This window comes from Semicossyphus pulcher, unplaced genomic scaffold (assembly GCF_022749685.1).
Source record: "Semicossyphus pulcher isolate SPU_LCO1_2020_fin unplaced genomic scaffold, fSemPul1.0.p SCAF_7, whole genome shotgun sequence".
NCBI lineage: Eukaryota > Metazoa > Chordata > Actinopteri > Labriformes > Labridae > Semicossyphus > Semicossyphus pulcher.
The window spans coordinates 12,232,806-12,259,113 of record NW_027211748.1 but is presented as its reverse complement, the minus strand read 5'-3'; the positions used below and the strand labels follow the sequence as shown (position 1 = coordinate 12,259,113).

The 26,308-nt window shown below is 40.5% G+C and overlaps 1 protein-coding gene across 1 annotated transcript in view; it reads left to right on the top strand.

Moving 5' to 3' along the window:
• Nucleotides 1-26,308, top strand: part of dpp6b (dipeptidyl-peptidase 6b) — a 66,053-nt gene that overhangs the window by 22,044 nt on the left and 17,701 nt on the right. The window contains exons 2-6 of the mRNA XM_069684322.1: nucleotides 17,737-17,851; nucleotides 20,964-21,062; nucleotides 25,633-25,727; nucleotides 25,851-25,925; nucleotides 26,003-26,055. Of these exons, the coding sequence (XP_069540423.1) occupies nucleotides 17,737-17,851; nucleotides 20,964-21,062; nucleotides 25,633-25,727; nucleotides 25,851-25,925; nucleotides 26,003-26,055 (437 nt within the window). The remainder of the gene's footprint in view (nucleotides 1-17,736; nucleotides 17,852-20,963; nucleotides 21,063-25,632; nucleotides 25,728-25,850; nucleotides 25,926-26,002; nucleotides 26,056-26,308) is intronic.

The following is a 26,308-nucleotide window of genomic DNA, read 5'->3' as shown; positions in this document are numbered from 1 at the left end:
ATGGTGCACAGTACGCTCGGCTCCCTTGCTGTGGAGTTGGAGGTGTGCAGCTCACAGTGACTGCTCCTTCTTCATCCATTACTCCCTTTGAAAAACGAAAAATGATTGGCCGTCAATAAGTGTCCAAAAAAAACCATGTCTTGTTTTGTAGTCATTTTTTGGTGAATGATCTTAGTCACTAAATGCACTTACATTGTGTTTTCTGGCTGCCTCCCCACGTTTGGCTAAATTGATGCTTTTAATTTGAAGCAGCATCTGTAAGACATTCTTTGCACTACCAGCAGTGCAGTCTTGCCACTGATTTTCCACTACGGTCATATTTTAACAGCACACTATGTTGACCATTAGAAGTGAATCTAAAAATGTGTGTTGCTGCTTAATAACGTACGACACATTAAACACACAGCTACAAAAGCAAAAAGTACCACACACTTGACTTTGTACCTCTCTGACACAGTAGATGAAAATGAGAAAATGTTAACATTTGCAAAGTATTCAAAGTATGCAATTCAACAAACCTGTTGCATTGAATCATAGATGCACAGGTGTACATGAAATGAAACACTACAGGGATATTTGGCTGTTTCTACAGTGAAACTCTCCCTCAGGTGTGCATTTGTATAAGACCTGGAGGATAATGATGATGTGCTGCCAGGCTTTGTTAAGTGTGGCTGCGTGAGTCCTTCTGCTCTGCTGTTTGGTCTGTGCAGAGAGAGACTGATAATGATCGGTTATCAAACAAAAGTGCCCAGGCCTTTGTTAGCTCTCCTCATCTCTCTCTTTTGCTCTCCTTCCCCTCAGTCTTGACTGACAGGCTGCAGGCAGATCTCGTTAGGGACTTAATCCAAATCCACGATCTTGTTTATAAGAAACATTTTCTTATTTGCATTTAATAACAGCGTAGAGCCTAAAAGTGTACGTCTGTATTAACAAAAGTTAATTTGCGGCTTTGTGTTTGTAATAAAACCAAACACAAACCCTGCAGTGAAAACAATTAAAAGAGGCCTGCAAGGGATTTACTGAGTGTTTATTTATTTTTGACAGACCTTAAGATGTCAGGCAGGCAGCGATCACTGGGGGGAGCTAGCACGCAGTTCAAATCTTTCACCCTGTTTATTGACAGTTAAATAAATGACTGCTTGCCTGCCTAGAAAGAAAGAAAGAACCCTGCACACCCGTTGCTTGGTGCAAAGTGCTTCTTTAAGGTCTTTGGCAGGCAGGATTAATTTGACAGGTGCTGCCTGGAGAAGCCGTCTCAGGCAGCACATAAACCACACGATGAAAGAGAATATAAATTAAAAGATGTCAATTAGATGATAAAACATGCTGTAAAAGCGAGCCTGTGCTGTGAAAACAAAGGCTCTGCCGGCATGTTTCGACCCCACGTGGCTGCATTTCTTTTGCTTTTCCAATTAAGCCTGATTTTCTGTTGTTTCTTATTATTGCCAGGCACCTGCATGCATCATGTTGTGATGATCAATCTTTGCACCCCTCACTGTGTGGAGGCTGATTTTCTTGTTTATTAGAGCTTGGCCGGTCTCTTAAGCACTCTCAATGTTTGCTTGTTGTTTAATGCAGTGTTTATCTGTAATGCTGTCCTGCTGCCTTTCACCTCCATTAAGACTTTGTTACATTTTTTTTGGCGACTAATTATCAGGAGGTTGCTTCCTCTGGCAGCAAGGTGAGATAAATCTGTCACTGAGGGGCAGTGCAAAGCACATTGGTATGACTGGAAACAGAGTATAGCGAGAGGAGAGAGACTGCCTCACATTTGAGGATTAAACTGAAATCTTTAATAGTAAAATTAAATTGATTCAATGCTGTGTTTTCCTTTTCATTCTGCTATCTATGCAAAACAGACCCCATTACACGATAACCAGATGCTTTGTATTCTGAATTTAATGACTTGAGTGTGTTTCGGTGAGGGGTAAACAGTCTCTCTGCTCATGTGTCAGTGGAGCTGTCCACAGCAGTGGTGCTGAAATCAGTCTTGGCAGTGAGCTGGTCATGCAGCTCCCTCAGGCTCCATATGTGGAGCTGCAAGAACAGAGCCAAACGTTGTGTTTGTTACGGCGTATGGCTGTTTAAAGTCCACTCATCCTGCCACCAAAATTAGTTTGTTTCATCCTCACAATATGCAAGGTTATCTCTGCAGGCAACTTCTTCTGTTTTTTTGTTTATTTCTTTGTCATTTTGTTTGATTTGCTTCTATTCTACAAGTTCTTTCTTTTCTTTTTTTGGCTTTCATTTGATGCTGTAATGATCAGAGGCAGCAATTATAACGTCCATATTTGGACTGAATAGTGATCTTCGGTGTTGATGTGGTATGCTTATTTGTATTATTATTCTCTTTATTATTTGCTCTAATTAATGGACTTGTACTTTCCTATATCTTGTGTTGCTTACATGTAGTAATGCAAATTTTTTCTCTACAGTACCAAAAAGCAGAGCTCCCCTTTAACACAATTCTACACTTGTTCATGTCAGTGTGTGGAACTAATTGGGATCTTTTTTTTCTCAGACAAAATTAGATGTTGTCAGTTGTTGCGATGATAAAAATTAGGTAATTTGTGCAGATACTGACCTGGCAGATTGGCCCTCAGCATCTCTAACAATATGAGTGTTGTGTGGTTAAATCCTCAACTTCCACTTCAGTTTAATTAAATATAAAATTGTGAGAAATTTTACGTATTTTTTGTCATATAAAAATCTTTGGTATTTGGCATGCAGAAAGATTTGAGGGAGTTCATTCAAGAAGGATTAAACCACACATTTAACATTTTGTTGCAAACACTTGTTGACCAAAACAGTGATGATGATTAAGCGCACATACATTTCAAATAGATCCTAAAATATGTTTGTTTTAAGGTCTAAAAACATCCTCCAAATAGTAAAACGTTTTTTGTAAGTGTAAGTTATCTGATCAGATAGTAGCACTTCATGTCTTCTTGTTTATAATTACCAAGTGAGGAGTGAACGCAGGTGTAACCTGAGTGTAACCTGAGAGTGAGAAAGATTTAATTTCCTGGAGACTTCAACAGTGTTATGATTTACTTTATCATCCATTCTGATCATCCTGCGCTCTTGTTTTTGAAATTAACTGACAACTTAAAGTTTAGCGTTTGCACCATTTATTCCTTTTAATTATAGATTCACAATTTCCTGAGAGAGAATGCATCCTGACAGTAATTAAACCCTCAGATTATAATAAATGTACTTCTTGTAATTGTGAATCTTTTCCTCCTGATGAGGCCAAAAGTATCTTCCTCTGCCGGTGACTAACATCACAGACTTTCTTTCTTTCCTTCTTTCTTATCAGAGATTGTTCATTTCTTTTCCCTCCGACAGATGACTGGTTCAAAAGGCCAGAAGCTCTGCAGAGACTGTGCATGACATCTGAAGAAACCTGTTCTGTGCGTGTGTGTGTGTGCTGCACAAATAGGCAGACAAGCTGTGCTAACAAGAATATGGATGTGTGTGCGTGCACCGTGAAGTGACACACGGTGAGAGAGTAACAGCACAAACAGTGTTTTGTTGGGAACTATTTCTGCCCTGTGTGGGAGGACGGCAGCTCTGCTTCTCAAGAGCCGGGCCAGCAGCAACCCCCTTTGTTTATTGGCAGACAATACAGCAGCATTGGCATACAACAGAGTGAAGTGGATATGATTTTATGGCTATAGACACACTATGCAAAAGCTTCTCTCTCCTGCTCACTAAACTGCAATGCACAGAGCTCTGTCAGTCATGAATAAAGTCTCGAACATAAGCCAGATAAGACTTAAAAATCTCCCCAGACGAGAACTGCGCTGATACCTTCAAGTATTTTGCTCTTCTTTCATTGATTCCGGTTTCCATTTCCTGTGTAATGGACTTGCCAGTAATGAGTGCCCACAGTGATCTGATCCAAACTGACAGGGCTCCATATTATCAGCTGCTGGGAGCTCTGAGCTGAGCGCTGGTACAACTAAATATAGGTCCAGGTGGAAGGACAAAAACCTTCAGCTCTCCTTAATATTACGCCGGAAGAGAGGGAAGCAACACAGGAATATTAGTTGTAAACTTTTGCGGTTTCAGACTGGACTGCAGGCAAGATTGAGAAGACTTTAGCACTTCCTGCCTAAATGTTTTGTTAAAGAAGACTACAGTTTCTGCTTGTTTTAGGCCTTGATCTTCTATTCAGGTCTGATTTTTGTATTGTAACGTGCTGAAGAAATAGAATACAATTATTTTACTACAATGAAAACTAATTTTTTTTAATCTGTTCTGAAAACACACTTTTTTAAACAAGCTTTTATGTAAATCATCCTTCAGTATCCTTAAGTCCAGTCTTTTATAGTATTTTATCCAACACTTTTTTAATCTCTTACAGTTTATTTGTATCTGTGACGTTTTCTGTCTTGTTTTTAATTGTACTTTAGTTGCTACCTCACTTACAACACATCATTTTTTATCATTTTTTTTGTTTTATGGCAAGCGCATTGTAAACTTTGCTTTTTTAAAGTGGTATACAAATTAAGTTATTATTATTCTCATCAAGTTATTATGTGGATTCCTCCATATCTTCCAAAACGTGCTTAAAATACGAAAATTCAAGACGAAATGCTGAGAAGAAGAAAAAAACCAGGTATAGCTGCCGGTCTGAAGACAATCTGAACCTCCCACGTCACAGCGGACCACTGTTCCGTGAACATCAGCTGAACTCTGTGCTGTCTGCACCCACGGACACATCATTGTTTCAGCAAATCACTGGATATCCTTGAACGCCTCTCTCTCTCTCTAGCTCTCGCTCTCCCCCTTTCTCTCGCGCTCACGGTCTATCGTCTCTCACCGCCTCATTATCCTGCACCTGTCGGCAGCGGACGCCGGCGCGCGCTCCTCTCCTCCGTATTAACGGTCATGACTTCGGCTAAAGACGCGAACGGGCCGGCGAAAGCGGCTCCGCAGCCGGATGAGGTAGGACTCCAGACGAGCTGTAGTCATAATGATGTTATACGAGGTTTCTTTTGGTTAGGCTATCTCTCTACAACATGCCTGTGTATGAAGAACGGGGGAAACTGTTGATTTTATCAAGGTAACTAGAATATTCGACGCAGCTTTAAGGACATTTGAGGCTTTTAACACGATTTCTGTTGTACTTTTTGAATTTTCCAACTAGAAATGGTTTGGAGCAGCAGTTTGAATGTCAAACACAACTTCTAAACTTGTGCCTGAATATTTAATGTACTCGTGTTGTGACCTCAGCCTGCAGGTGTAGCGTCTATAGCACAATAGCTTGAGTGGTGTCCTGCTGTCACGTGCAGATTGACTTTGAGAAAACAGGTGCTGGTCTTCTTGACTCACAGTGGGTTTTTTTTGTTTTGGTTTCAGGGAGAAAAATCTCATATGTGGTTTTGAATGAAGGATAAAAAGTTTGCACAGTAAAGAAAGAAGAGGCAGACAGAGAATACAGAGTGGGTGTTAATTGCTCTGCATTGTTCTGTCATCTCATTGAGTTGAAATAGTTCTCTGTGTGAGGCCATAGGGAACACTGTGAAGTGATGTAATGGCTGTGTAGACACATGATCCACTTCTGAGTTTTTACATAACTGAGCCGCTGGCAGTGATAATAGCATAATTTGGGTTGAAAGGTGCTTCACAGAAATAAACTCCTGTTTGCCCGTATGAAGGCAGAACATCTTGACAATCAGTCTGGTTGCATAAGAGTTGATTGTTGAGTATTTGGCTCATGCAGTGCATTTTTAAAGGTAGCACTCATTATGAGAGAAGGTCTGTTTCATTAGTTGAGGTGAAGGCTCTCCACTTTGCATAATTGTTGCATGGGCAGGATATAATTGAGTTGAGTATTTTTCAAAGTGGAAAATGTTTTACCTGCAAAATGTGAAGTAAACCCACCTGCATTTTCTCATTTTTTTGGCATCATTGTGCACTTTTCTAGACTGAGTTAACATCCCTCTCTTGTGTCTTGAATATTTTAAGTATAAAGTGTTTATTTTTCTCGTGTCGTAGTCATACATTTTTGAAAGCGGGAGTGTGGAGTCGACAGCAGTGCAGCAGATCCTTAACCACGTTCAGATCAGGGAAAAAAGTGGAGCATTAAGTCTTTTGAAGGCTGGAAGAAAATCGGAGGAAGCTCACAGAGAGTGAAACACTCTTATGCTCCTCTGCAAATGTTGCTATGCACATGCCGCAGTTATTTTACTTTGTCCACAAGAAGTGAAAATACATCTTGATCTTCTCCGATAGACTCGACCTCGACCTCTTTCTACACAGTTCGCTCAAACACCATTTCTGCTGGACGAGGAGCTAAGAAAATATACTCCTCCATCTCTGACGCCGCGCGCTTCAGCAGTGACCTTGCCCGTTGGTACGAATATCAGTTTCAAATTCAAATTCGACAGCTCTTTAAAGATGAGGCAGGCAGATGAAGATATCGTAGCACAGGAAGTGCCATGCAGCGAAGAAGCTCATCTGAGATATGAACTCCAGCACTCTGAACTGTAAAATCTCTGCTGCTGACGGAGGAGGTTTTAATACAGCGGGACGATGTGTTCCATCCTCTGCATCCAGCTTTAATCTGGAAGTATAAGTGAAAAAGTTATCTTATCTTCTCCATTAAAAAGTGCTGCTGTCTTCATTAGTGCAGTCGTTACAGGCTCAGGAAATCTCCATGTTCGTCATATGTCATCCCATCCCATCATAATACTTTGAATTACGCTAAAAGTTCCAACACACAATACTTTGTTACTCTTCTTGTTCAAGGTAGCACCCACTTTTACTGTATTCAGATTCAAGCAGCAAGGTGAGGGGTGTGTTTCAGGGGTCAAAGGTGACTCAGGCAGGACAATATACCTGCAGAAACATGGACGAGATAACTACAGCACATACGACCTCTGAAATATGCTGCTGTATTTATTTCAGATTTTTTTCCCCTCCACAATGTGTCATCATGCTGGATCCATGTGGTGGGCGCATCATTTTTCTAAACGAATAATACCCTCTTTTATCTTTCCTTTAACTCGAAATGGATTTCATTTTCAGGGACATCTTGAGGGAAGCATTCAATTAAAAAAAAAAAGAAAGAAAAACTTCCAGCTCATCCATTCTTGAATGATTCAACTTCAGTCACGTTGCTGTGCGCCGCAGCTCCTCTGATGATTAAAAGATACTGTGCTCGTAAGTCCAGAGGCAGGCGGTAATTCACGTGCTCTGAGAAAACGCTTCCTTCTGCCTGTTGATAGATCCAGCAGGAGTTAGCATCACCTCCTTTTTACTTTTCTCATCTCCCTCCCAGTTTTACACGCTCGCGTCAACATCGTATTCTTTCTTACAATAAGGAGCCACACAAAGCCGAGAAAATATCCTCAGATAACTCCATGTTTTGTATTTTGTGTCACAATGACTCACATTCCCACTTTTACAGATCTCTCTCAGATTCTCTCCTCTAATCTGTGAGGCATACGCTCAAATATTTGCTCATCCTACATGGATTGGGATGGATTTTCCTCCCTTCTGTTAGCGGATTCATTTAAACATTTAACTTCTGGAGGGGTCACAGAGAGAATGTATACACTTTCAATTATGCCAACACGTCACAGCAAGAACACTAAGCTGCTTTGCCGTGGTTTTCTTTGCTGGGACAATTTGAAGAAGAAATTCGGAAATTGCCAAATCATCAGCCCATGAATGGATACGTGTGTGTTTGTGAATGTTAAACAAAGACAATATTAAAGACTCACTTTACTGGACAGTGAAATTTCAAGCTTGTAAAACTTGATTCTGTTCTTAAAGACAAACTCTGAAAAAAGAAACTCTTCATGCACCTGCTGCTTAACATTGAAGGACAGAACTGCTGCACAAATGAGCACCAGGCTCTGAAACTCATTTTGTTCTCTTGCCAAAAAGTTGAAACAATGGAGCAGTGCTTTTTTGCATACTGCTTTATGATCATTGTTTTTATCTGCTCTCTGCTGTGATTGTTAAATCATTACTTTTCTGAAAAAGAGGAAAAGTCAGGGTAGATAAAAAGCCCCATTAAAGGGGTCCCATCTATCACCGAATGGGGTAACACAACGGTGAGTGAGTCTATGGCCCACTGATGAAAGCCTTTGCATTTGCAGTATATAGTATTATCATGGACTGGCTGTCTGTGGCAAAAATCACAAGCAGCACCCAGTTAGTGACCCGTTTTCCATCAGCAAGCAGTGGTGGGTCTGCCAGAGAGGTTAGGCGGAGCTAAGCGGCTGCTTTTCCGGTCTCTGCTAGTGTTGCGAGTAAACAGTAATCTACTATGGCTGAACAAACAAAGAAAAGATCGATGACTACAGATACAACTTCAAAAATAAGTGGAAATCCAAAGAAAAAGAAACAAATTCGACGCTCAGAATTAGTCAGTGTACAAATGAAAGTGACCCTCAGCGAGGAAAATCAAGAGTTAGAACCATAACAAAGGGAGCCAACCATGGACGTCTGGTTATATGTCACATATGCGCCCATAATTCCCTTTTATCGCCATTAGGTTCTGCCAAAGAGAACGAAACTGAGAACTTCAAGATTATATATTTAACTGTAGCATGAGAGTGCCACGTTCTGCTGTTTCTTCTTCCTCCCACGAGGTGCCACTGTGGAAAAGGGGTTTAAATTTTACTCCAAACTGGGATCTTTTCTTTAACGTAACCAAGTAGTTTTGGTCGGCTAGTAGTTTGGAAAGGCACGACTTTCTGGCAGAAAAGTTTAAAGGCAAACAAACCAAGAGTAAGTCAAAGTGTACAAGTGCTTTGTGCTGCCTAAGAATAGTTAAATAAATAAAAAATCTATATTTTAACTCTTTCTCCTCACAAACAAACTAACATTCACAAAATGTGAATTTGAAAGTATCATACACTTTCCAACATACAGCCATTTACACTGTGTTGAAGTGTAATGCCATCTGTTAATGAATACTCAAACCAGCTGAACTTATTAGCATTATCGCTGTGGGCATATTAGCATGCTGATGTTAGCCTTTAGCTAACAGCACACCTGCACTGCCTCACAGAGGAGCGAGCATGGCTGTAAACTCTTTATTATGTTACTATTAACTTTCTTTGCGTTGGCCCTGCAGTGTTTAATGTTGTATGTGTGTTATACTGAACTTTTACGGATGTTGGGCTTTCTCTCATTGTAGATCAGTGTTTACCTGTAATGTGTCTATTACATAAAATGTTCCTGTCATAGTCAAAGACAAGCAGCCTACATGACAGTTAGCCTATCAAGAGTACACACACACAGTCGAACACACATGCACACACTACATTGAAGATATAGAAAAGATTCCTTGAAGCGCCTACCACTCAGGTCAGTTCATGTATCTGTTCTAACAATTGTTTTTGAATAAGACTCACTGATTTGGTGTAATTTCATCAAAATTGTCAACATACATATCAGAATTCTGCAGCCGACTGTAAGAAATGAAGCGTCTGAGCCATGAAGAGAAAAAGCTTCTCTTCAGGTGTTGAATAATTGATTCACAGGTGAGATCAGATAATGGCATGAAAGGCAGCAGCTTAAATCATTTAATGTTATTTTGACTTGTTGTGAAAGAACAACACAATGCACTTCCACTGTCCTCTTTTCACTGTGCTCTCAGATTAATTCACGGTGCCACGAGTAATATAGAGCAACCACCAGGTTAATACTACAAGTACTATTCTCTTAGAAACAGAACACATGTTTTTAGGAAGTATACGTTAAAACCTGTTGGCGTTGTGTTAAAGCTGGGGTAGGCAGCTTTGGAGGAACAAACTATTATTATCAGCCCTTCAGCTCTACAGGGAGCTTTAGAGTCCCTCAGCTCATTGTTTTGGTTTCACAGCCTGCAGCTCCAAATCTACTTCTCTCAATACTCCGGAAACAAATGTGAAACCTATAAAACTTAATTAATTATTAATAGTAATAATTTGGTGGAGCTGGTTGCATTAGGAAAGACTGTTGATTGTCTTTCTCTGTTGCAGAGTCAGTCAGGTGGAGCTCTGCTGGAGGACTGTGTAGCTCAGAGCCACAAACTCCTGGATAATTCTGCAACAAACCTTTTTGTTTTGCTCAATTTATCCCTTCTTTAACCTTACTGCTGCAATCGCTTCTGTTGATAAATGGCCCTTCGTGGGATTGGTGATGCAAATAAGCGTCCCCTATAAACACCATGAGACTTGAATAAGATAGATGTTTCTAGTTTGTATACTCTTAATGCCTTTATATAATAGACCATACACAAATATATAAATAAAAGTGCTTTTTAGCAGGTTATCGTTCTGTACAACAAAACTTCTTGCATGTAATATTGATCTTAGACAGCTGTAAAGAACACCAGTGGAGTCAAAGAGCGCTAACGTAACGTTGTTCTCAACTTACACATTACGTGAGCAACAACAACTTAACTCTTCTTCTAAACCATTTACCTTTTTCAATCCCCCCACTATGAAAAATGACTGTTACAAAGAATATACGCCACTTTCAATCATTTTCCATCTTAAAAACAGACCTGTTTGTCTGTGTGATTTTGTTTACGAAACACTCCACAGAGTCGAATCAGGATTGATTCGTGCTCTTCCTTAATTCAGAACTTTTCTCGTCCCTCTGCTTGTGATCTCATCGGTGAAAATGTCCACAGGTTGTAATATCTCAGCTTCAGCATGTATCTTCCTTTGTCTCAGCTCAGTTCAGTGTAACCCTCACCCCTCATGTTTTCAGAAGTGGTCAGAGACAGGCTGAGCCGCAGAGGCAGGCTGATGTCCTACTATCTATCCATGAACCAAAAGCCAGCTGGCATGAATTCTTAATCTCACTCATGAATGCCCATGATTTATTGATGCCGCTCCAGAGGAAAAGTTTACCCCCTCGTCCACCGGCTACAGCTTCGGTCTGGAGTTTGACAGTTCTCAGACGGCGACTACGTTACAGTGGAGACATACTGTATATCGTGTGTCAAGTGTCCGATGTCTTTAGACGGCGGAAGTTTGCTTTCGTTTCAAGTGTCTATATTCCCTCGCGTGTCGGTATTTGAGCCCGTCTTGTTTCCTGAGTCCCGAGTTAATTTTGTGAGCCCCAAGGCACGTTTCCCACATGACACTCGGCTGTAATTTTAGTCCCTGTTGTACTGTACAGCAACCGGCAGCAACTTCACTGCAAATGTGCTTCAAATGACTCTCTTGGTTCCCTTGGAAACCAGGTGCTCAGAGATCAGGAAAGATCCATTTCGCACTTCAGCAGCGAGCAGAGACAAAGATGGTTAGACAAAGGGAAAGTGGGAGGGAGGGAGGATTAGAGGGAGAGAGTGGAGGGAAAGAAAGCTTGACCTTAAAAGATGCTTCACTCTTATAGCCCTTTTGTCTCTAAATAGAATAAAAATCATAACAAATGGGTGGAAAAAATGCTTCGCTTCCTCTCATGGGACTTTCTACCCTTTAGCGCCATTAGTAGCAAATGCACAGGGGTTGTTTGGATGTGGTGTGTGTGGAGAAGAGGGTGAAAATGGCTCCAGCTTTTACTTATTGATGCAGCTTTCATTGTTATCAGCTGTAAGCCGCACACAGCAGCTCTTCACAGGAGGAGAAATCTTAATGCAGACAGCCTGTAATATCTCACCGCGTCTGAAAACAAAGCCAAAGGTCAAAATGTACCTTCAGACGCACTTTTGCCTCATTAAGAGCTCTTCAGAAAAGTCAGCAGCCGGGGAGCACTCGACTTTACAATCTCACAGTTTGTTATATTCTTTCATACCCTGAACATCGGGGAAATCAAACCATGCATCTAAAGTCAGATTCTCTGCGTCTCTTCTGGGTTTTAATTTGCTGGAAACAACTCAGCAAGGTGTAGATGTTTTTTTATTTTATTTTACGTGAGCAGATTCAGCCTGAGTTTGGAGCTCTCTCCTGTAATTTGGTGTTTGAGTAGGTGGGTGAAATGCTCCACTTTTCACACAGGGATAATGCAGTGCGCAGGGATAAAGCAATCACAGCTGAGCCACTTTAATGACAGAGGACTGTAAGAGACAACAGTTCTATTTAGAAATATGTGGAGCATGATTTGAGTCGGAGATTTAAATACAAATGTTTAGAATGGGAGAAGGTTCTTGTGTTTTCAACCAGAGGAACGATAAGTGAATCAATCAGTAAAAAGAAGCTTAATGCAGGTAGCATGTTGTTGACACTGGTTGTATAAGACTGTTTAACACCTGACAATGTACCAGATGTATTTTCAGACTCAATACATGCTTCACTTTTAAAACATTTGATTAGATCACATTAGATTTCTACTTTTGCTTCTCTTCTGTTTTTCATTACTACAGTAGAAGCCTATTGGCTACATGATATAGTTTATATGATGTTATGTATGGTGAAAAAATCTAATACAGACACACAAATCCCCCAGTGGGTGCTGGATCCAAAACAATCAAGTATATCAAAAAAATATATAAAGATTTGCACACCAGGAAGCTCCCGTAGAGGGCTTTAGACTCGTCTGAGGAAGAGCATGTTGGCTCGAAACGTCACTTTGTGTTGAATAAAACCCTCTACGGGAGCCTCCTGGTGTGCGGAGCTTTATATATTTTTTTGTTATGTATGGTAAAGACATCGGCAGTTTGATACATGCGTACACGCACACATGGATCCAGTGTCATCATGTATCTTTAAAGCTCCTATGAGGAACTTTTGTGTTGATTTTGGCGCCCCCTGTGGACGAAGCCGTACCTCTTATCTCTTTGCTGATTTTGTCCTCTACATGCTTAAGTGGTGATTTTAAACCCTGCTTTCTTTAACAGTCGTATGTATCACTCACTTTAAGTATTTGCCCTGGAAATGTAAACAAAGGCAGCGTGCAGATAATCGCTCCCTGTGACACCTACCCCCCACCAGCAGTTTCAGGCGTTAAAAATAACTATATAGAAATAATCAATCTTCTCTCTGGGGGTCTGATTTGCTTTGTAGGTCATATAGAGTCATCAGAATTAATTTCAGTCTGTTTCATAACCAGCGAAAAACTCCTCACAGCAGCTTTAAGTACAGTATGTATGTATGATTTTAATGTCTTATAATGTACTAGCTACTTTTCTTTAACAGCTTTAGTCACTTAGTTTACAGGTTCAGATTGATAATATGAAAAGTGATCAGCAAATACATACAGGATAACTGTATCAATACTTATTAAGGTAGCCAGCAATTTAATTAGCAAATAGACATTAAAGTGATGCTTAAGCCTGAATGCATCGAAAGTAGTCATATGATCTATATTACTCTGAAATGGGTGAGGCTGCATGATGGATTTTTTTTTTTAAGATAATTTTTTTGGCCTTCTCTGTCTTTATTCATAGAGAGGTCAGTGGAGAGTGTTGGAGAGGGGGCAGAGAGAGTGGGAGGATATAATCAATAATTGTAGTAGTCGAGATTCTTCCTTTTGTGATTCTGCATCGATTCAATATCAAAAAATGCAATAATTGATTTTCTATGTCCACTTTTCTGGGCTTTGAATCTGTTAATTTGCTGGCATCATGTGTCAGTTTAAACTCTCTAACAGTCAGTAACTGAAGTTAATTCTATTAACTAGTTTTTAACCATGAAGTGTAACAACAACACTTAGCAATGTTACGTGAAGTGGTGTAAGAATAATTCAGATCACCATGTATTGAATGGGATTGAATAAAAAATTGCGATGCTCCAAGAATCATTGAATAATTGAATTGTAGCCCTGATAATCGCAATTGCATTTAATCGTGAGGTCACTGCTGAATCCCACCCCTAGGGGGATGACACGAGTTGAACTTTGGGCCGCCGTATCAAGGGCCGTAGCCTCTGTACATCGGCTGCCAGTTTAACCGCTAAACCGGCGCCCCCACATGATGAATACTTTAACGTCTGGAAGCTTGAGTACATTTAACTGATGATTGATGATGATTTGTTCTTCTGCTCTTGTAAAATTTTGAAAGCTGGACCTTCACTCTTAGAGTATTTCTCCACCCACAGTTGTATTGGTACACTGCACGTACAAACAAACACACACAGACGTTATTACTTTGGATTCCTGCTTTTTAAATTCTGCTGCTTCTGTTTAAAAAGCAGGAAAAAAATCCATAAACATAAGTTAAAACAAACTGTGACAGTTTTAGTGCAGATGTTTGATATTGGGATATTTATCCATTGGCAGTTTTCCAGAACTCCACGGCCCCTTTCCTCTAATCGGATTTTCACCCACCCTCTAGTGTCGTCCGTAAACACATCCTCAGACAAACATCTCTCTTATCTGCCACCAACTTCAAACAGACTGATTCAGCAGGGAAAGAGATGAGTAATGTAATCTGCAGCCTTTCTCTCTGTAAAACATGAAAACTATTCTCTCAACTCTCACAGAGATTAAGCCGTGATACCTGCAAGACACTTTGCTCTCTACATTTTGAGCTGAGACTTCTTTTGTATGGAAATGTGTCCACGTAAGAGCAGAAATGCATTAAGGCAATCAGAATAATCAACATAACTTAATTTCACTGCATTAGTTATTATGAAAAATGGCTTCAAGGCCGAACACTTAAACTCAGCTGCTTGGTTTTAATGTTGTTCTCTGCAGATTTTGTGAAACGAGTGGGTGGTTTAAGTAGCAGCGACAGTTTTCCAGACGGCTCTGTTGACCACTGCTCAGGTTGTCACAGGAAGTACAACAAACATCGATCACATCCTTCTCAAGTCGGTGTTATGTATCCAGGAATATTGACGGTGAAGGTTAATGGTTGTATATATGTCAGCTGGATGCTGTTTTATCGAGGATTCACCAGTGAAAAAGGCAAATGTCCAACAGCATTTGATTGTTTTATTGATTTGAGTTGTGGAAAGGCTCCCTGACCTCTGATTGAATAACAGGGTGTCTGTTTACAGAAATGCCAAGCTCTGGAGGGAAGCTGCTCCGGCTCGTCCAGTCGTCTGCATCCTACATTTCCACTGCCTGAATTAGCCCCCGGGGCACGTGGGAGATGTATTTAAGATTTGAAAAGTAGGCTGTCTGAAATAATCTTGCTGTGTGCCTCTTGAGCTGCAGTACAATGAACGTGGAAGGTGGAAAATAAATATTAACTAAATATTACTCACATGCATCCTGGGCTGGCATCAGAGTGTCAGCTGAGAGACACTTTTTCCCGTGTTTGGTGGCGCTGATTCCAGCTGTCACATTTATAGATCTGTATGCACCTGAACACAGGACCGGGCTGCGATTGAATCACCTCCCTGCACCAAACATGAAGCCATTCTCAGTGCAGATATAGAGCACTATCTGCATGCCTGTCAAAGCATCTCATTGTTTTATCCCTGCTTGGTCAAAGGTCTGCAGTGATCATTTATATCACGCACAACATCAGCAGCAGGTCTGTCCTATTAGAGTTTGATAACACAGGGACATTAATATCTTATGATTCCAGCATACACATCCATGCACCTTACCGCGGAACCCCTTACCTCTGCAGCAATAAATCAGCTTATTGATGTGCCTGCTGTTTTTCTATGTGTACTCACTGCCTTCAGTATTGATTTGCTTCACTGTGAGACAAACTGTGCAGAGACAGCTGACGCACAGGCAGCGGAAACACACACACACACACACACACATGCAGGCACACTGTAAATATTTATATGGAAAGTTACTCACTGAAGTCATAAAAGATATTTTTAAAAAAGCATCATCTCTGCCAAAGACCTGAGCCATCCGCTTCCCTCTCACGTGCACACACGCACCTCATTAACTTGCTAAAGGTTCACTGAGCTGCCGCACACTGTACAACCCCTCACTGTAGGCAGGCAGACAGACACCAGGTCTAATTGGTAACAAGGATATCAGCAGCTGGACGGATACGGGTGGCTGGAGCTGCTCACTCTCCCCACCAACTGAGGCCGGAGAGAATGATGTGCAGATGTGTGTGTGTCTCTCTCTCTGCACAGTGCACACACTATTAAGATGACACATGACAGAAACCCTGATTTGTCACCCTAAGCCTTTGACACTCTGGTTGGGGATATCATTAAATATCATTCATAATAGACCGCTGATGTAGCCACCAAGATTCACCCATTACTTTGTCATCTGCCCTTTAAAAGCCTCGAGTTGGGCATCTTGAAGTGACCATTTGTGGACGAGAGGGTGGAGCTGTAAAGTAGCGCAGCATGGCTATACAGTCTACAGCCGTGGATAAATCATTAGCTGGCGAATGAGCTTGTTAGCTCCCCACAGAATCAGATTCTTTTTGTGATGGTAGCCAGGTTGGTTTATATATTAGACTAAAGACTGTCAGAGAGCTTGTGGAAAGTAGATGACTCGCTGCTCAATTCCCCATAGGGAGAGCCGGGGAGGTGGAAGTTGCAAACAGGGTAACTTAAAATAACACTATATTCCTCATCACTATAGCCTGCTGTCTTCTCAGCAGGGAAAGCCAACAATCCTGACTCCTGCACTTGTCAAAAATAAATTGTATAAGCAATCAAGCTAACAAGCCAGGTATGCTGAGCGCTGGCATTTATACCTGTATTTACGCTAACATATCAATAAAAGTATACTAGATATTCACTCAATGTAAACAGACCTTGACGGAACGCAAGCCAAACTATTCGTCCAATATCTGCATGAAAAAGTCACAAAAAGACAACAGCACAAACATTGCAGAAGAGGTTAAGTTCAGTGACTGAATTAACTGAGGTAACAGCTAGCAGACAGTTAGCAGCATCCACCTGTCATTCACAGCGACAGCACACCTAATTATGCAGAACTTGAAGGCTTAATATAATTTAAACGGGTGAGTAATATAAAAATGTTCTCCCTTACAGAGAAATTTGACATAGAGACTCACACTGTGTTTAGTACCAGGCTGTAAACAAGTTTAATTCTGCTGTAAAGTTTAAGCATTTTAATCTGGAGCTTTATTGGGTTGACTCACTTTCGGAGCCAGCCTCAAGTGGCCACTCGAGGAAGTGCAGCTTTTGCCACCGGCGGTTGCCATTTAGATTAACCTGAATCTGCAGTTTTTTCCAGTAAACTGTCTGTTCCTGTTGCTTCCAAATGAACACAGCATGTCAAGGAGGGGTCTATTATGTGTGCTTTCGCGAAGCCCATCAGCTAAATCGCACATTAAACTCCCCAAAACGAGCCTCTAAATCTGTGTGTTGTCGTATCGGGCAGCCTTCATAGGCCACCTGATTGCTGCCAGTGTACAAGGTTTTGTGTGTCCCGTGGATTTTTGCAGTACGTGTGTTTCGAATTGTGCTGATTAGTCATCTACCATCTGCTTGGCTGTAAGAGGAGAGCAGCTAATTATTGTTCCTGTAGTGTCTGTTTTGAAGCCGGAGCTCCTCTCCAGCTATCAGGCAAAGCTGCAGGGACTCTTAGTGTGCGAGCAGCGGGGAGCAGCTGGAGGATGCGGAGTTACCGCTCACAGGGGGCTGAGTTCTGGGCATCTGTCTGACAGAGAATGAGCCTTTCTCTGGCCAATCTCTGGCTCCAACTGTGACAGTTAAACATACATCTGTCGTATGTATGATGAGATCATCACTAAAATGCTGTGCGTTCAATATAAAACAAAGAACTCATCACCTGATGGTCATCGTTCGTCCATATTACGGTGGAGAAGATCCAGCCTGTGGAGAGAAATCACTTTATCTGTTACATAAATGCTTAAAAGCTATATTTTCTGCCTGCGTGTGTGTGTGTGTGTTAATGTGTAATATTGTTTTACAGGACCTGGTGGGCAGCGCTCCGCCGCAGAGAAACTGGAAAGGAATAGCCATCGCCCTGCTGGTCATCCTCATCATCTGTTCCCTGATCGTCACCTCCGTCATCCTGCTGACCCCTCGTATGTACAGAACACACGCACACACACACATTCACTCTCCTGTACAGTATATGCCTTCATAATGAGGGTTTGTCATCTAGATTCCCATCAAAGCAACAGCCCATTGTACTTGTAGTTCTAACCCTAACCAACATTCAGTGTCACACGGCCAAAAGTAAGGCTCTGTTGGTCTGTGTGATGCATAACGTATGTCTGATTTTCATGCAGTAGGTTGGATTTTGCTTCTCACAACAGACACGTAATTAAAATGTAGTGATTTATTGACATTGACCGTGATTTTGATGACCCCTTACTATACCTGAACCATGAAATACTTGGCACATCATTGTCTTTCTCTTCTCTTTGCCATACTGTAGAAATGAAAGAAAACATTTAAGATGCTTCCACTTGATGTTTGACTGTTTGCACTGTAAGAGGACATTTTTGTCATCGGATGGAAGCCTGGATGTGTGAAAAATCATCTAAAATCAACAAAGGCATTGCCTGTTTCTAGGGTCACAGGATCTACATAGTTATAGAAAATTACAGGATACATTGTGCCACTGTTTGCATTTTAGATTGATGAGGAAATGGATGAAATGCTCGAAGATTGCCTGTTTGCAATCTCAGAAGCAAATACTAATCGTTTTTCTTGTGACCCTAAAATTCTCACAAACATCCCTTGAAGCTGTTCAGAAAAAATAACAGAGATGAGATACAAATCATTATTTCTATTTCGCCAAAGGTAACAACACTCTCAATAATGACTCTCTCACACTTAAATACACACCTGTGTAGCTGTTTTCTGCTCAGTATGTCCCACACATTGATTTGATTTTAAATAGGGAACAACAAAACATTTTACACCTCAGATAAAACTCCTCTGCCAAGGCTGCTCTATCATCTCAACCTGATTCTTTTAGAAAACGGTTTGAAGTCTGGATTTACATCGACAACAAAGTGCTAGACGATAATTTGATGCAGCGATGTGCCAGATGTTGCGGATGTTAAGACGTTAAAGTATCAACACCCACTGCTTTCACATATCTGTTTAGCTGCCTAAGTGTGTTTTCTTCACATGGCTTTGACTGCAAATTGGAAACAGAAAAATGTTTTACACACCAGAGATGAAACTCAAAGACCACATTTATCTGCCAAGTCTGCATCAACTCAACTGACTATTTGGAGAGATGTGTGATTTTCATCGAGGCCTGGATCTGCCAAAAATTACATGCAGTATTTATTAGAAAATAGCCTAATAACGTTTAAACATTGCAATGTCAAGAATTGTTTTTAAAATCCTGCATCCTAAAGAATCAGTGGGTCGGAAAGTTCATCGAGTTTTTTTGGAAAAGTCTGCAAACAGACAAACGAGTGGGACATAAACCATGATTTCTCTGGTTTTTTAGAATTTCTCTCCTGTAAATACTGCACTACAGTACACAACAATATTTGAATAGAATTGAATAGATCTGTGTGTGGATCTGGATGAGCATTAAAACACACATAGTTCTAGATGATTCAGATGTTGCATTGCCATTTTTTCTTGCATTAAAAAATGGCTCAAATGTAGAAAAATGTTTAGCTTGCAAAGAATATTGTAATGAATGAATTGTTCATTATGAGCTATGAAATAATGTCACCCAAAAATTCTATTGAAATTTGTAAAATTGTTAGATTTCCTGCTAACAAATGAAAACAAGCGGGGCAAGTCACGATCAGTACGTGGCCCTTGATCACGATAATATCAGGATACATCGATTCTGCGATAATTGATATATTGTGAGACAATCTTAAAATGATACATCATGATTAACTTCTTTGCCAAATAGTTTCCCTTCACGTTACCCTCATGCATGTAAGGAGTCATGAAGTAGTGACGCCGTGAGTCAGAATTGCAGGGAAACCTGTTTAGAGTGCCTTACATTTGTAAATTAACATATCAATCTTTGGTGCCAGCGTATCAATAATTGTATTGCACGAGTCAGGACGATGATATATTGCTGTATCGATATTTTGTCCCGCCCCTAGTATTAACACATACAGGCACACCAAGCCCTGCCTCAGTCTCTACATATTCTACAAACTACCTGCGTGCATTAAAATGTAGTATTTCAAACACAGCTCAGATGAAATCTCTTTCTTCTCCTCCTCTGCATTTCCTCGCAGCACAGGCAGCTTTTTAATTTGATAACCTTGTTTCACGGGGGCAAAGTTTTACAGATGACAGGGTTTCTCGGGTGGGTGATTGTGTACCGGTTTTACACTGAGGAGGGGTCAACGTCTCACTAGGTAATGGGCCTTTTTATGTGTACTGCCATTCAGAGCTGTTTAATGGGGATGATTATGCAGTAATAGCTGCAGCCATTTGTCAGATTGGCATCACATCAGAGATACCATTTGCCTCATGTTGGAAATTAGCTTTCCCCCACTCACGCTGCCAGACAAGAGAAATTCTCAGAATCTTTAAGTAGATAAACACTTTACAATGTCTCATGGTGTATTAATACACTCAGATCACAATGTGAAGCCTGCTGGAGGATCTGCCAACATGCTGTTTTGTGCAGTAACACTGGTCTGTCAGCCATCATGACAGTTCCTGTCTGACAGTTTTGTTCCTGAGTGAAAGTATGGCAGAAGACGGGTCTGAACACAGTTGCTCGACTCGCAGGTCGGGGTTCAGCTGTCAGCTCCAGATCTCATTTTGAGTTTCGGGGATGGAAGAAGTCCCCCCCCCCGGCTGCTGCAAAATGAAGCTGGCAGATGTGAACTGATGCTCTCAGATCAATAGTGCAATATAAGGGCCCTCTTTCTTGTTTGTACCGTGTTCTAAATTGCTCTACCTATAGAAAGGAGTGACTGTTGGAGGTGCTATCTCCAGAGACAGAAAAATATATAATTTAGTTGGTGATGAGAGACTTGGGTGTGCAGCTATCTGAACAAAACAACATGAAATGTACAATCAATGTTCTTCACTTTTTGCTCTGAAGCTTTGAACTCACTTGCTTGAAACTCTAAAAAAATCTCACGAGACCAAAGGACGTCTTCTTAGAGAATTGCTCGTAGATATACTTTGAGCTGCTGCATGTCACGTTTAATTTATGGATCTTTACTTATCTTTTGCACTCAACAGGTGAAGATGACAGCCTTGCCCTTAAGAAGAAAGTAACTATCGAGGATGTTTTTGGCCCTGACCTTCGCATCCATGACCCAGACGCCAAATGGCTGAGCGGTGAGTGAGCGGCTTGGCATTTAGCATCTGCCTCTCATGTCCAAATGCACAACATCTCCTGACACATCACGTCAGGCATCCCTGGCTCAGAAAACACCATCAGTATCAAAATCTGATTCACTTCAATTTTCCATACTGTTATACAATACTTGTTGTAGTTTGTGTCATGTACACACAATTGTCCAGCCCACATGGTCCAAAACAAACTTAACAGTTTCATAATACATATCTAAATACAGAAAAATAACATAGTAAACACAGTATGTCCTAGAACACATCTAGTTAAATAACACAAGTTTTTTTCTTGTCTTGTTACAAAGAGTGAAACAGTTACTAGCAGTTATTACACAGCTGTGTTAAATACTTGATTCTGATTGGTTAATTACAGCATTCCAAGGTCTGTTATTTCTCAATAACGGACCGTTGTTATGAAGAACAGACCATTGCTAGGGATGCAGCTCTAATCACACAATCCAGAGGACTAACTGTAATCATATCAATCCGCCGAAAGTAGTCCGGTAAATTTAACGTTGGCATGTTTACAAAGGGAAACCGAAAAGAGAGGTTAAAAGATGCAAAAACTGACGGCTAAGACGGAGAGATCTACAAGACTAAAGACGGCACATAAAGTAAACATTAAACAGAACACCGTACGTCATACGGCGGTGTTTAAAGATGGTGAATGGAAAAGAAAATGTTAACAGACTCTGACAGTGACAAGATAGAAAACCTCAATCAGGTTCTGCGCTGATTCCTGCGGTCCCGTTCAACTTGTCTTACTTCATCATCAGTGGAAGCGTTTCCATTTAATGTGAGTAAAAACAGTTAGCTCATTTTGAGAAGGCTAGAGTTAACGTTGCTATGGACGCAGCTCTCACTGTGAGTGTAACAGACTATTTTTTAAATATCATAATTTTTAAATTAACAAAATCCAAATCAATATATTGTGTCAAATAATTGCTTTCATAAGTATAAAAGCCATGCAATAAGCAGGATAATGTATAGTTAGCAGGTTATTATCGCAGAGGAACCATTCCATTCCATGATAACAAACTGCTCGCTATACATCATCCCTTACTTGACATTCTTACTAAGACGTATCGCTCCTAAATGAATATGTAACTTAATAATCTTATTCAACAAGGTAGTCCTTTTTAGAGAACAAGAGACGTTCACTGTCAGACAAGTACAAAACCTGCACACAAAAACTGCAAAGTCAGAAAGCTATCAACCAAGTGAAAAGTAGTCCAAAAAACATCAATTATAAAGCTTTAAAGTCTCTGAGGGGAATAAGAAGATCCAGCCTGAAGGCAGATTGCAGTTTCAACACTGCAGAAGGTGCACCTGAAGCTAGTTCTTCTAAGGTTAATATAGCGGGATATCTAAGGATGAGCAGTTATTGTACAGTGTAATGTAGTTTTAAATGAGTGAGGAGCTGGGATGTTGTTTGGGGAGCTTAATAGATGATAATGAGCAATAATAATAATCACTTCATTCTTATTGAAGTCACCCAACAAACATTGTTTTTTTCTGCAGAGAGACAATAAAACCTCCCTGTTTCTATAGCTGATGGCTTTACACCTGAATCTAACTATGGTTTAATATTACTGTCGTATTATTTACACTTTTGTTGGGATTATTTTGCACTACAGTGATTATACTCCTTCAAAAAAGGCACAGATGTTGTGCAACATTATGTAGATGCTCATAAACTCCCTCAAGATGTGGTTTCATTCTGTCTCCATGACATCAAAAGCATCATTTTTCAAGCTCATTTTGTTTGCACTACAAATTCAGCATATTGTTTTCTAGGCGTACAGGCAGAAGGTCTAACACATGTACAAAGGAGCGCGTTCGCCATGGCCTCTGTCACCTTGACAAAGCAGGGAGTGGGAAGCTGCCACCTGAGCTCATAAATATTGGATCAGCTGAATCGCTGCCCTCTGGTGTTCAACAAGAAAAGTGCTGGACATATTTTTCAGCTTCTGCATGATGACCTGAATCAGTGGAAATTAGTTTCAGATGGATAATTGGCTCTTCTTTTGATTTCTATACAGCCTGAACTAGTAGCAAGGACAGCTACTCCTTCTTCCAACAACACCTCTTTTATGGAGGATTTAAATAACGTTATGTGTGGAATGAACTACGAGTGCTATAATTCATCAGAGAGTAAAATACACCTTTAGATGACTACCTTTAAAATAAAAAGTGATAACTGAAGCATTCAGGGCAGGGAAAGGGCTTGTGAGTTGTGCAGACAAGGTTAGCCAGGCACTTGGTATTTTTTACTGTACAAAAAATATAATAGCGTATTTGAAAGCTGTTGGCAACATTTCAGTCGTTCTCTGTGAATTGAGTTTGTTGAGAGCAAACTGAGCCAGTTCGGCTCCAAAATCAAGTGCACTTTGGGATAAGAGTGTGTTGTCAAACAGCTTGTTTCTGAGGTCAAAAATGAACTAGAACAAATCGTCTTTTTTACAAGTAGCCTACACATTTTAGTACTGAAATAATAAACATGATACACAGCTGCAAAATATACAATTCATTTAAGACAATTTGTATCAAAAGTTAAACGTAGGGTCAACACTTAAATCACAACAATCAAAAGGGCTGTTCACCTTAAAAATACTGGTTCATTTTTCACCAAAGCCAGTTCATGCATGAACACACGTGGTGACTTGCACACATTTAAAGTCACCTGTGTCTGTGGATAAATTCACATCATCACCTGCACACATCTCCTACTTGTGTGACTGACATGTTACGACCTTACATCTGTCCTTTTGTTCTACTGTGCAAACTGCTCCCCTGATTACTCACATTACCGGCTTATTAACATGTAATTAGTTAAGATCCTGTGCCTCTGTGCCCTTCGTTCACGACCAAAACGTCCTCAGCACCTGACGAAAGCCTGGCAATCAATTGTGTGACATTGCATCTTGTCAGTTAAGTTAATGCAATCAACTCCCATTTGGTGCTAATGACCTTCTGATAAGAAACCCAATGGGACAAGCTCACACTCCAGTAGTCCTCATCAATATTTTGTGGGCTTCATTCACAGCAGTGCGTAATTGATCCTCGTTGCTCTTTGATCACTGCTTGCCTCAGTAGTCTTTGGACTCACCTCTGAGTTTCTCACACCGACTCACATCTAAAGACAAAGGATTCAACCTTCAGACTGACAGAGCTCTAAAACAAAGAGCTGCCGCCGTCTGTCTTGACACGTTCATATTCCTGAGATAAAACAGAATATAATATAGTCTCACAATGAAATCAGAATCAACAGGAAACATCTGCGGCTGCAACTTCTCCTGAAAATCTACTTTTATTATGGAGGAAACAAGAGCACCATGTTTGGCAACTGAATCGCCATCAATTCCTTTTTTATGACTCCCAGCTTGAAATTGATGTGGCCTAATCATATCTCCCATCCCGGACTCAGTATGTTCTGGCACTTTCAACTCTTGTTTGTGTCCCTCCTCACCAAAAATTGATAATGAAGCCAAAAAGAACAAACTGTGCGGCTCTACTGGATAATTACTTTGTGTTAACATGTTTGGGCTGCCAAATTGAGTTGCTGTCATGGCCCGAGCCAGGCACTGCAGCAAGCATGTTTGTTGAGCATTTATTTTGCCATTTTAACTACGACTCAAACTTTTACCAAATCTAAACGGTATAAAATGTTATGAAAAAACAAAATGCAAATTAGATCTCTAAACAGACTGTTCCAGAGAGTCTAAAAGCACCCAAGGACAGAAAATGAAGGCATAAATCTACGTAGCCGACTTGATTTTTAAATTGTTCAATTAACAATAACTCTGACATTTAATAGAATCTTCCCATAAAAGATAAGAATGTTGTGTCTATAGCAGGAAGATAAAATCAGCATTATAAGAGTCAACAGGGCAGACATGCTGTGCTAAGTGCTAGCCTGGACATATCACCCACTCACAGCCTTTTTAGAGACTTTCCTCCACTAGAAAATAATTTAAGCTAGCTCTTAGGTTTGTAGTTAGCAAACAAGCTAGCTTTAAACAAAACGGCAAGAAGAGCAACTGCTTGAATTTGGCAGGAATGTTGGTTAATTCATTGGCAATTTCAAAAAGTAACAGTAATAGTAACCGTTTTAAAGAGGAATACTCTTAAGTTAGACCTAACTGCACGCTACCTGCTAAGCAAGCTGTTAGCAACTAAGCTAGCAGGTGAACATAAAGTAGTGGCGAATTTTGCAGGCAAAGAGCCTGATATTTCCCTGAAGAGATTACCAAATAGAGCTAAAAGAGATTAAATATTGAACTTAAATTCATCAGGAGAACAGAAAATGAATCAAAAACTAAGCAGCTGCTAGCTAACAAGTTAGCCATATCAACTTAAACGGTAAAATATGGCTATGTTGTGTTTACAGACGGTTTTCTTACGCCACAGTGGCTTCAAAAATGTGTGTAGTTCTAATTAAAAAATGGCTTACGCAAGAAAATGATGAAGGTGAACGAGAAGAAAAGAGAAGCAGTGTGTTAGTGTGAGTTTCTACCATCTTTCTCTCTAATGGTGTATTTTTTGTCATTTACAGACAATGAGCTGCTGTATCGTAGAAGGGATGGGGATGTTGTCAGGTTCAATGCTGACACAAAGCAGGGGACTGTTATCGTGCCGCACCAGTTGTTTGTGAGTATCATCTTACTCCAGCATTGTTTTCTTTTTGACGTTACTCCAAGAGCAGTAAGTAAACTGAGCTCAACTGCTGCTGTGCTGTGTGTGTAACAACAGTTTGTTTTTGATGCCATCCAGGACAGATCCAGAGCCGCCAAGTACCAAGTGTCTCCAGACATGCAACATGTGCTGTTTGCCTTTGAAGTAAAACCGGTGAGAGACGCTCACACAGTGCTACATTACGCCATCATATTCCCAAAGCCTCTAACTGTTGCTGTTTGTTTCTGCAGATCTACCAACACTCATATGTGGCCAAGTACATAATTTACAGCCTCGTGACACAGTAAGTACACATCTGTTGTGTTTGCTTTTCATTGTCTGTCTGAGATGGTCCATTTTCTTTCTGCAGTTTTCCTCCACAGATCATTGAATGGACAGTTGTATACACTCAGGATGACTGCATGTAGTCCACTGACGTCAGCCCCATTTACCTTTATACGCCCCTTTGTGTGAATGCTTTTAAGTTGCTTTTTCGTTTTGCGCAGCCTGTCCTGTTTTTAGCCTTTCATCCATCTATGTCTACTTATTTCCCTACT